Source organism: Adiantum capillus-veneris, chromosome 22 (genome assembly GCF_014529385.1).
Source record: "Adiantum capillus-veneris isolate H3 chromosome 22, ASM1452938v2, whole genome shotgun sequence".
NCBI classification, from domain to species: domain Eukaryota; kingdom Viridiplantae; phylum Streptophyta; class Polypodiopsida; order Polypodiales; family Pteridaceae; genus Adiantum; species Adiantum capillus-veneris.
In genome coordinates, this window is record NC_140952.1 from 30053687 (window position 1) to 30065114 (window position 11428).

An 11428-nucleotide genomic window follows, 5' to 3' on the forward strand; every position below is an offset into this window, starting at 1 on the left:
TATGTCAGAGAGAGACTCTTAGCAGGAGAGATCAACTTGGTTTATGTGTCGACACAGAACAACCTTGCATATCTTTTCACAAAGGCATTGCCTTGTGAAAAGTTCAAAGTTTCTTGCAAAGCTTTGGGCTTACTCCTCTTTGTGGATTGATCATGTCCTCAGGGCATGGCACTTCCCTATTCACTATGTGCAAACTGTCGTTCATTGCATCACTTCCCGGGGGGGATTTGTTACCATATATTTGTGGTAGTGATGCGTGTGAACACACTTAGGACCGTCGAGGCATTTTTTTCCTAACTAGGAAGTTTCCCCCCTGTGCATTGTATATATGTCCATTCATTCTAGGGCTAACTTATCTTTCCATTGTGCACTAAGCAATAGACTCTCTATTGTGTGCCTTGAGCTTCTTCACCTTCTCCAAGATGGGTGTGTTTTCCTACAACCCTATTTCCAACAAGAAATGATACAACCATAAAGAAGCACACCTTATTTATACAAAATAATATGGCAACAACATGGATACATGTCCTAGGTGTTCTTCATCTCCCCTGTGCATGTATTCCCTTATCGGGGTATGTAGTCCACTCGTTCCCCACCATTGCAATAGCTCAAGCATCTTTGGTCCTTCCTCCTTCTTGAATACCTCACCATCTCCACCTTTGAGATTATACAACTAGTAATTGAATCTCTCACAACCATTGGAGTTCTTCCTTGTATATGTCTTGATCTACTAACATTTTTCTACTAATGACCTCATACAAATTGAAGCAAAATAATCTATGTTTATATATGTAGGGTGCAAGACACAAATTGGGTGCAATCGTTGTACTTTGATATAATATGTGTGTGGGTAGAGCACTAAGTGGCACCATCGAGAAATAATTGTTTCTAGCACTTTGAAATATTATATGCATTGTTATGGCTGCAACATTCGTACTTTGATATGTGTGTAGACATAGCACCGAGTGCTACCAGTGAGGATTGGACGCGAACCCTTCTAAACACCTTATGCATAGTCACAATGATGCTTGTTCAGCTTTAGTTCTCTCAATTTGGACTGTGTTTGATAGCCTTTCATGGTTGTTAGGAAGCGATAAGTGATGGCTAGGTGCAATGGAGTATTAGCCGGACTATTGTACTTGGGAAGTTATCGATATCACTTTAGATATGATTGCTTATTTGGTGCCCTATAATATCTAAGTGTCGTTCCTCCAAGATACTCATGGAAAATTTATGGCTAATGCGCGCACGGCATTTTGGCCAATCTAGCCACGCTCCCAAGTTCCATGTTCTCTCTCTCTCTTACTTACACACACACACACTCACACACACACCCCCAAGAAAAAAAAACACACACACACACACACACACATTCATCTTGTAACAACTTAAATATAATAGAAACATATTTACTGTACTTCTGAATCAGGCCATCTTGAACTTTGAGTTGGATAATGAAAGGGATCTAACTAGAGGCCTTTAGCACAAGCGGGTTAAGTCTTGCTAAGTAGACGCGTGAGCTTTCGTGCAGACTCGCATTGTAAACCTTACCTTCCCCACCTAAACTCCGCCAAAGCTGGCAGAGTTATGATCTGTGTGCAAGGTTTGGCCACTTTGCAAGTGGTTCATTGTGTGTGTGAACACTCAACTAACGATGGAAGGAGTCAACGATGCATTGAAGGCTGGGTTTGGGCACACTGTAATCCCTTGCTCATGTAAAACATCCCATATGTAGTGCTATATAAGTTAGAGCCCTGTCCCGCTAAGTGGATGCAGGGTTTTTAAGCGTTGGCGGTTATCTGATCCAAAAGTTCCATGGAGCACTTACGACGCATCTGGCACTTCAACATCACATTACAAGCGCTGCAAGGTAATCGTATTTTCCCAAAATATGGAGCGCACACTACTTGTCCAACAAGTTGCCGCACTTTTTCCATAGGGTGCATCTGGGAAACTTATGGAAAACGCATCAAACCAAAAACCTGCTAAGGGGCTGCCGTCATAGATTCTAGGGTAGAGGGGCCAGTAGCGGGACAACTAACTTGTGCACGATAGATTTTCCAGCTCCATGGCCAATTTTGGGCTGTAAGGGGCGCAAAACATGTGCAGTGAGTAGGGCTTTCAGACGGCATAAGTGGCTCCAAAGCTACTGTAAGACAAAGCATTTGCGACAAGTTTGCAGGATAATCCATGCAGAAAGAGGACGGTAAGACATTAGAGATGGCAGGAGGCCAATATAGGGACACACGTAATCCGGGTTTGAACCATGGTTCCAACGAATGGCAAGACTCCACATCAGCTCCCCTAAGACAACAACCCAAGTGCCGATGTGCTTTGCCTGGGGGACGTTTAATGTTGTTTTTGGCACCTGTCTCGCTACTGGCCCCTCTACCCTAGGTGAAATGCCTTTAATTATGTGTGAGGATGAAGCACTACCTCCAAGAGGTCGGCGGGACGCAGCTCTTATAACGGTAGAATTGAAGAAAATGTATGATGAGGTCGGCGAGATTGAAAAGTCTACGCCTGGAAAACAAGCTAGTGGCCGGTGGATGGGCTAGAAGCAGGGAACCGAGCAAAGGGATTGGCGGAGAGGAGGCGGGATCACGTGGGAAGCACGTGAAAAGGTCGCTAATACCCAACAAGAATTTTGATGGGCTCAGGCCCGCCTCCAGGGGCTGTTCCTCATAAAAACGTGCTGCTTCTGTTGCGGCTATGATGTCGCGCAGGCAGGGAGAGAGAAGCCGTCATGCGGCCAAGCCGCAAGGCCAGGGGCCAGCTGGGCTGGCGTGCGACTGAGAGGGCTATGCGCTGAGCATCAGCATCTGCACCTGCACCAGCAGCTCGTCAATGGCGTAAACTTCTGGCCTTCCCGAGATTGCGTATGGGAGAGGGTACGCCGCACAAAGAATATGGGCACGGCGGTCTACTTATGATAATGAGGTCATGAGTGCAAGTGGTGCAGGTGCACCTGCGGATGTTCAGCATCACGGCTACCATTCTCGCCCGTCTGATAGACATTGTGGTCGTCGGCGGACGTACGAGCACAGCAACTCAGGTGCAGCGCCCCCCCCTTTCCCACCTCCTCCTCTTCTTTTCTGTGCTCTTATGCCACCTTGCCCTCCAACAGCTGCAGTAGCCTCAACGTGACCTAGGGCCAATGCCTGATTACGTCAGCCCTAGCTTCAGCGCTGGCTACCTCCATCAGCTGTCTTGCCAAAGAAATTTGCAAAAGGAAGAAGTCGAAGATGTCCTTGAGGCTTCTTCCCCGTCTTCATCCATCGTCGAGCTGCAAGGTACTTGCCTTTCTCTTCCTCTCGTGCTCAATCGTATTCCGGCATTCTTCTTCTCGTCGTCAACCTAAATTTCTGTAGTTAATGAGGGAAGTATGCTCCAAATGGCCCGAATGCTTGAGTTTGTCTACAAAGGTCAAGTGTCTTAATCTACCCGGAGAGAAAGAATGGAGACCTCAATTACCTCATGGTTTATCATCATGATGGAAAGTTTCTAGAAGAATCTGTACCTTTGGAGGAATCTAGGTATATTCGATTCTATGAGGTTTTCATTTTTTGTCTTCTCTTTTGCTCTTCTTTGTGCTTGCAGCACCCGTTGAATATTATCTCTTTGAAGGTTATCTTAAGCAATGCATCACAACCTTCTCCTCATGCATGCCACTAGCATTTCTCCATAATTTTCCCAGTAATACACTTTCCTTTTGAGAGATTTCATGAGCTCTCCTAGTTGTTAAATGGATTTAATTACTTTGGGAATTTTTATCGAATAGTTTGCTTTATAATTTTTTACCCCGTCATCGCTTTAAGAGAGGTTGAATGTAACGGAAGTTTCAGGAAAGTTCATATCAAAGGGAAACAACCAACTTGATGGCCAATATACGGTCAGGTGCATGGAAATTGTGAAACTTGCTTGTCTACTTGTACAAGACCCTATAAGATGACTAGTAACTAAATTCATTTTACAATGTAAAGAGAAAGAGGATGCAATTCCACAATCTCATTATTGTGAGTTTATGCCTTGTCATATGGTTTTGGATAGCAGTTGCAAACCCAGTTTTCTTGAAGTCAACCAAATTTAACACTAGTTTTGTGTTAAGTAGCGCATGACCCACAATAGTGGCTTGCATCTCATTCAAGAAAATTTACATTGAGAATAAAATATTGGATATCAGGAAGGTGCTAGCAGGTGGAGGAGAATTTTAGTATGTGATATGTGCAAAATGAAAATCATGATGTTCTACAAATTGTGAAAAGCCACTAGTGACTAAACTAGCTTTTGAGATTTGTCAACAATATGCATGTTGTTGAGGCCCAATACAAGTTGATAGCTTTTCTCCTAAGAATAGTATATGCATGGATTCTCATTCTATGCATGTCCATGTGTTTTTCAAAAACTTTTTATTGTGCTTTGAAGATTTCCAAGGGGTCTTCATGCGAGATCAAATCATTTGAGCAATTTTTTGTTCGATCGTAGCTTAAAGAGGAACCTTGAAAAATAGTACTTTCATATGAGATTATATATTTATATTTAAAAAAAACTCCCTTAAGGTTTTGAGAACAAATCCTTGAGAGACTTTGTTGAGGTTTTTTGTGATACAAAAGCTGCTTATATCCACAAGAGTGGCTTGTATTCACACAAATTTAACCTAGTATTGAAGTTGACTTATGCTCTATATACCTCTAGGGGATAATAAAAAAAGAAGCTTTCTCTAGTTGCACGAGTGATTGATATAAACTAAGAAGCTTCGAAAATGGATAAGATTCTATGATAAGGGTGAAACATTAGAGAGAAGATCCTTGAGAAAAAACCATCAAACACAAAATGTACTAGGAAAGATGGATCATGCAGCTCATATTCTACGAATCATGCTTTATACAATGGCGTCTTTTGGTAATAGTGTATGCCACCATGTGGAATAACGAGCATCTAAGAGTAGCATTTATAAGTTCCAATTTGAGCATGATTTTGAATCACATATTATTTGATTCGGTAGATGTGGCATGGTTTAAGACTTCTTAAAAAGATTATACTATATAATATAGCATGGGAAGGTGAAGTTGTACGCTAGTATATAATTCTTTACACAATTTATGGTATTGCTTTGCAAAAATTTGAAGGGAGTATGCCATTAGATAGCCTCAATGCTAGCCCACAATCCCATGGAGGTTTGAGGTAAGTCTTTTATGATGCCCATTAGTTCAAGGGAAGTTTGGACAAGCATAGTAAGGACTTTACGGAGAGGCTTACTGCATGGAATGAAATTTCTCTTACCACTTGCAACTAAGAGTTAACTAAGGACGGTATTATGCATGAGTAGAAGGAAAAGAGACGCACCATGCTTATGAAAAGATGAAAGGTTATCGCTGATACCTAGAAAAGTAGCTTGGCATCATACATTCTCATGAAATTTTTTTGGGTCCATGTTTACTTTTTAGCGGTGTGCTTCTACACACTTTATCTATCCTATCTCCCTTTGCTATGGTGCTCTGTCACTTTTCTGTAGGCAATGTCCCTCTAGCTTTTGCCGGTGACATCTTAAGATATGGAGAGCTAGATCACGGTCTATGGTGGTTCTCTTATTATTTCACTTTTACTATGTAATTGTGAATGGCCTTTTGCTCTCTAGTTGTTGGTAGAGCAATATGTGTAGAGGTTTTGTTTAACGATTGTTATATCGTGAGGGAATTGAGTCTCAACTCTTGATCTAGAATGTTGATTTCCAAGATCAACACTAAAGAGCCAGAAGAGTCGACACATTGATTGGCTCTGATGGCTTCATTCTTCAAGCTTGAATTATGAACATTGAAACCTCATCGATTGAGGATCCTCTTAAAGGTGACGTGCTAACTATTGGAGGGTATCTTTTGATTATAGTTCTTGCTATTACATGGAATCACAAGCATTTAAAATTAGGATTCACAAGTTACAATTTGAGCATGATTCTCACCGCTTATCATCTCTTACAAGAGATATGGCATGATTTAGGACTCTTTAGGTAGATTATGACATTGGGGTATTGAAGTTGTTTTATAGTATTTTATTGTTTATATTATTTGTCTACTTGCTTCGTAAAATTTTGAAGGATACATGCCTTTACTTAGCCTCAAAGCTAGTCCGCAATGTCTTGCATGCTGGAGGTAAGACCTTTTAATGTATCCATTTTTTCAAGGGCAGGTCGGACAACCATAGTAAAGGATTTGCGGAGAGGCTTGTAAGGACATATTTTCTCTTACCACTCTTACCATTTTCAGCTAAGGAGAGTATTATGCATGAGTAGAAGAAAGATAAAAACTTCATGCTTATGAAAAATCAAAAGGTTATCTTGAATACCTAGAAACGTAGCTTTTGTATCATATTTTAATATAGAAAGTATTGTTCGTTAAAAAAAAAGGTATACGGCCCTTTTTTGGCTATGTACTTTCATACTCTTTCTCTCTCTTATCTCCTTTTCTCTATGGTTTTATGTCACTTTTTGTAGCCTATGTCCTTCTAGCTTTGGTGGACATTCTAAGTCCTTTTTCTTTGTGGAATAAAAGAGTTTTTTGTTTTTCTCTTTAGCCTCTATGATACATTCTTTAATGCATTAGTTGCAAATTATGAGTTCAGACGAATATGACATGAAATGTTTCGAGGTTCCGTGCGTTTCGAGGTTTCAAGGTTTCTGAAACGTTTCGTTTTGGAGCTCAAAGAAAGTGAAAGACGTGTTTCGTTCTACATGTATGTACCTATAATTATACATTGAATATACATAGAAATTCACATGTCAAGACATGTGAAATACCAAAGCTTAGATGTGAGACTTGAGTCACGAGTGAACAAGGTATTGATTTTTTGAGGCGGCCTTTGTACATGTGGCTTAAAAAATCCCCAAACGGGTGATTTGAGGTCCACTGGTCAAAAGGGGACAAAAAATTTAAATCAACTCGTTTTCGTCCATTTTGTCGAAATGTTTCGGTTGTTTCACTGTTTTGAGGTTTTGGAGAACCGAAACGTGTTTTTATGTCACTATGGTTCAAACTATTCTGAACTTATGAAGGTAAATAGTTGCAAATGAGACAAAACTATATGAGAAAGAGAAAGGGATATGCCCAGATTTTACCCATTGTCACAGACTTCAGTCTCTCTATTGCACGTTAGCGTTGCCATCCATCCCTATGTTCATGCCTACATGTTGCCACCTTGAAAATTTTGCCACATTCACAAGATTGTAGTTGTGACTATAATTTCTACATTCGTTACTACTACCCTTGTATTTTTTTATAGTTTCCTTTGGTTACTCTTGCTTTTCTGGTAGTATTCTTCTTATTTTGTCTTGTATTTTTATGCTTTGCTTGCTATTTTTCAATCCTTCTATGGTAATATTCTTGTTTTGAGTGGGAGACCGTTTTTCATGTTTTTTTAAGGTTTAAATTTTGTTTTAAAGTTTCTCTAGCTTTCTTAATATGGTATTCATTTTGACATAGTCTATAAACAAAAATAGTCAATGTTCTTTATCCCATAACTCAATTATACGATGCTCAAAATGTATTATACCTTAAATATTTGGAGGAAAATAGTCAACGCAAGTGTGTTATTACAGAATTAATGTTAATCGTACAAGAATATTTACAACCCCTATTCTTGTGTAAAGTTTTACATTGTTCTCACGTCCAAGTTCACATACTCAATGAATATACCATCATCTTAAAATTATTGTGATTTTGGTATGGCTAGAGAAAGATGTCTATGTCTTGTCGAAATGTATCCAAGATATTGAGTGCCATGAAAAACAATGTTTTTTTTTTTTTTGTGATACTAAGTACATAAAGCACAAATAGGTTGAATTTATAATATCCATGACATGTCTTAAAAATCACTATAAATGCCATGAATTGAAATTAATCACTATAAGTGCCATGAAAATGAAATAAGCATATTTTTGCATTTAGCCCAGAACTTATAATATGAACACTCTTTATCCTTAAGTTTAAAATCATGATAGTGTGGTGTGTGGTTGTGTACGTAGAGTCCGGCCACCTAGTATGGTTGGACATGTTATGTAACCAACTCTCATGTTAATATAAGGAGCTGCTCTCGGATGAAAGAGGCAAGCCTACTTTGGTCCCGTTTTCCATGTACACCACATTGGTGGAGGAGATGGGCACGGGCAGTTAGGGGCGTTTCTTGCTTTTCTTGCTAATTCTCGCTCATGGCGTTCTTGCTTGATATCGGATAGAGAAGAGAGTCTGAGAGAGTGTGAAGAAGGGGAAGAAGCCAAGACTGGAGATTGGGGTTTTGTTGCCTTTTTGCAAAGCTAACCGCCATAGCCAAAGACCGTCTGTCTGAGCCGTGCATGTGAAGGCAGGGATACCTCGCTGCTTCTGCTATCTAGCTTGGGCCTTCTGCTATCTGCGCTTGTGCTTTCGCCTCTTTCTGTTGTCCTTTATGGATTCTACAGTGACGCCCCGAGGTCTCGAAGAAGATCAATCCTCATTATTATAGAATTATGACAGCGAAGCACGCATTGCACCGTCGTGAGCGTATCGAGGCCCCCCGCTGCAGGCACCTACAATATCTCTTCTGCACCTGCTTCCTTGGATTCGTCTGCATCTGCGTCTTTGTGGCCTTCATTACGATGCCCGCTTCTTTTGTTCCATCAGCTTTGCTGCAAAGAAGTGCTACCGTTCTGTCACCTGTGCGCCATGGCTTGTTGTACATGGGATCTCAAGAGAAGCGGGCCACTCTGCATGCACCAACAAGCAGGTCAATAAGGAGCCGAAAGCTTTTAGCCTCTGATGAGTATGCAGAGGCCCAATACAATCCTGCTGCAGCCCCTGCAGGAGGCCACGCCAGCATTTACTCTCAAATCGAGCAGTTGCTGCTCATGCAGCCCCACGAATGCTTTGCCCAACTGACAGTCTCGCCTTTTCTCGGCTATCATGATTCTCATCAATTTTGCTATTTTGCTTGCAGTAGAGGCTCTTCTTTGTCATCAATCAGATTATTGGCTGATTTGAACCAAGCTAATTTGAGACCTAATGATTGAAGAGCTACCAGAACTAAAGAAGGTTTGCTGCTCTGGCTACTCACCCACCAAGGAGTTGCTACAGTATTAGTATTGTTGGAGAGGGGCCTTTTTGTGGTGATTACATCTAGCCCAACATCTCCATTATGTCATAGCTTTCTGTCTCTAGATTTTCTTTCTGTTAGCTGCTTACCATTGTTCAATAAATCATTGCACCAAACCCCTTTGATGAGATTCAATGTATGTCACAAAACGATCGCATCCAAGTCGCTATGATGCAGTCCCCATAGTGTATCCGGTATAGCCAATTCGCATTGGGATAGCGACCTGATGCCAAGCCTATGTCGAGATGTATGTTTTCTCTCTTGTCGATTCTAGCCCCCAAATTCAGTCCCTAACTCCCAAGCCGTTGTAAGCTCACTCCCCTCGGATGAGGCGTTGGAGTTGATGCAGTCCCTTCAGTCATGTCGAGTCCCTTCTTAGTTCAATCTTGTAAAAAGATGTCCATCTTTTTCTCCCTAAGGGGGGGAGGTGTGGTGTGTGGTCGTGTACGTAGAGTCCGGCCACCTAGTATGGTTGGACATGTTATGGTTGTAACCAACTCTCATGTTAATATAAGGAGCTGCTCTCGGATGCAAGAGGCAAGCCTAGTTTGGTCCCGTTTTCCATGTACACCACAATAGCATGTCTATAGCTAGTAGACCTATCTATTTAGCACCATGAATCACACTATATGAACTATGATGTGATCTAATTGAAAATTTGAGAAACATGACAAAACATTGCTTGCATTTTCATTCAATTTAGCATAGAGTTGAAGGTGAAATTTCATAGCCCAAAAGATATCAAGGCTTTTTGTATTTAATCTAAACTAATAATTTTTTTTACATTGACCAAATTACTATTAAAATCTACCACCTCTAATGAAGACATATTCCAAAAATATACTAGTGCACACAAACCTTGGAGCGATGATATCCTCCAAGGTTTATATCCTTCAACCTCTTTATTTTGCTTTTGGACCAAGACTCTTGGCAATCACTTTTAGTAATAATGAAAGGATATCCTACATGAGAACAAAAATCTTGGGAAAGGTGCAATATATGGATTTCATTAGCTCTTTTTGGAAGAGAGGTGGCACAATGATATCGTGAAATTCATGTAGTTGTCAAACAATTTGATTGAATATTTTTGATACATAGAATTTTCATGCCACTAGGTGTTCTTCTAGAGAGTAATATGATTTTCATGTGCACATCACTCACCATGTGCATCAACATGTACTCGGCCCTACAAGAAGGGTAACAAGAGTAGCACATTGGAGTTGGGTATTGTGATAAGTAAGTAGGTATTCTAGGTGCGTACTTCTAGAGGGCCACTATACTCATTTTATATTTACAGTTGCACACTCGGATTTGCAAGGTATTAAAAATTGTTATTATCCATCATAAATATAATTTTAATGACACAAATAAAATGCAAATTCAAGGCTAAAATGTGACTCTTTCTCTCGACAAAGGAGAAAGAATGCCAAAAATTCTCCAAAATGAGCTATAAAATTTGGGACTTACTAAACATTGGAACTTCACAAACTTGTAGATTCGCTACAAAGCTGAGATGCTTTGAGAGGAAAATAATGATGAGATCTCCTTATTGCAGGTGATTCATATGAAAAAAAAGACCACGTCTTGTGTAAAAATTTACAAAGTAAGATGAAAGTGGAAAAGTCTACGATGCGGAAGCATAGAGACCAAGGAGAGTGAGCATGAGAGAGAGAGAGAGAGAGAGAGAGAGAGAGAGAGAGAGAGAGAGAGAGAGTCTCCTGAACTAATCAACCTTGACAACGAATAATTGAATGTGTATACAATGGAGGCAAGGGGTTGCTTATACATACCTAGACTTTGACAAATAAGTAGAACAAATACCTTAAAGCCAAATTATATAATGGGTTCACATTGGGAACTTCACTTGATACCCTCTCTGTAGCTCATAGTGGACATCAATAGTGAGACCAAGTCGATGAAGAATCTACCATGGACACCCTAGAAATGGCCACCAACTGGATACACCTCGATTTTGCTACCCTCAGATTTGTACCCGAGAATAATTCCACCTTCAGCATCGATTGCCTTTTAGAAAATATGAACTGTAGACCACACTACGTCTAAGAATCACCATTCATGAACTATGAACACATCACGTCCAAAATATAATACTCAAAGATAACGAACTGTGAAACACATTTTGTCGATGATCCGACCAAAAACATTGGATTGGTACACTCATCCATAGTGTTTTAGATATGTCTGATTTGGTTCCCTGCTAGATGCATGCGCCTTGAACTCTAACCTACGGGTTCAAACATCGATAACTTAAAATCCAATACAAGGGTCCAAATTAATTATACGGAGC

General features: G+C 40.3%; 2 protein-coding genes across 2 annotated transcripts; both read left to right on the forward strand.

Moving 5' to 3' along the window:
- Positions 1-2279: 2279 nt before the first annotated feature.
- LOC147429093 (uncharacterized) lies at positions 2280-3136 on the forward strand. The gene is made up of 3 exons (XM_086495717.1): positions 2280-2498; positions 2661-2891; positions 2963-3136. Exons 1-3 carry the CDS (start codon positions 2280-2282, stop codon positions 3134-3136), a joined length of 624 nt encoding a protein of 207 aa, XP_086351843.1.
- A 21-nt stretch (positions 3137-3157) lies between these two features.
- LOC147429094 (uncharacterized) lies at positions 3158-3979 on the forward strand. Its single transcript, XM_086495718.1, has 2 exons — positions 3158-3293; positions 3372-3979. Exons 1-2 carry the CDS (start codon positions 3158-3160, stop codon positions 3437-3439), a joined length of 204 nt encoding a protein of 67 aa, XP_086351844.1. The 3' UTR covers positions 3440-3979.
- The last annotated feature ends 7449 nt before the right edge of the window (positions 3980-11428 follow it).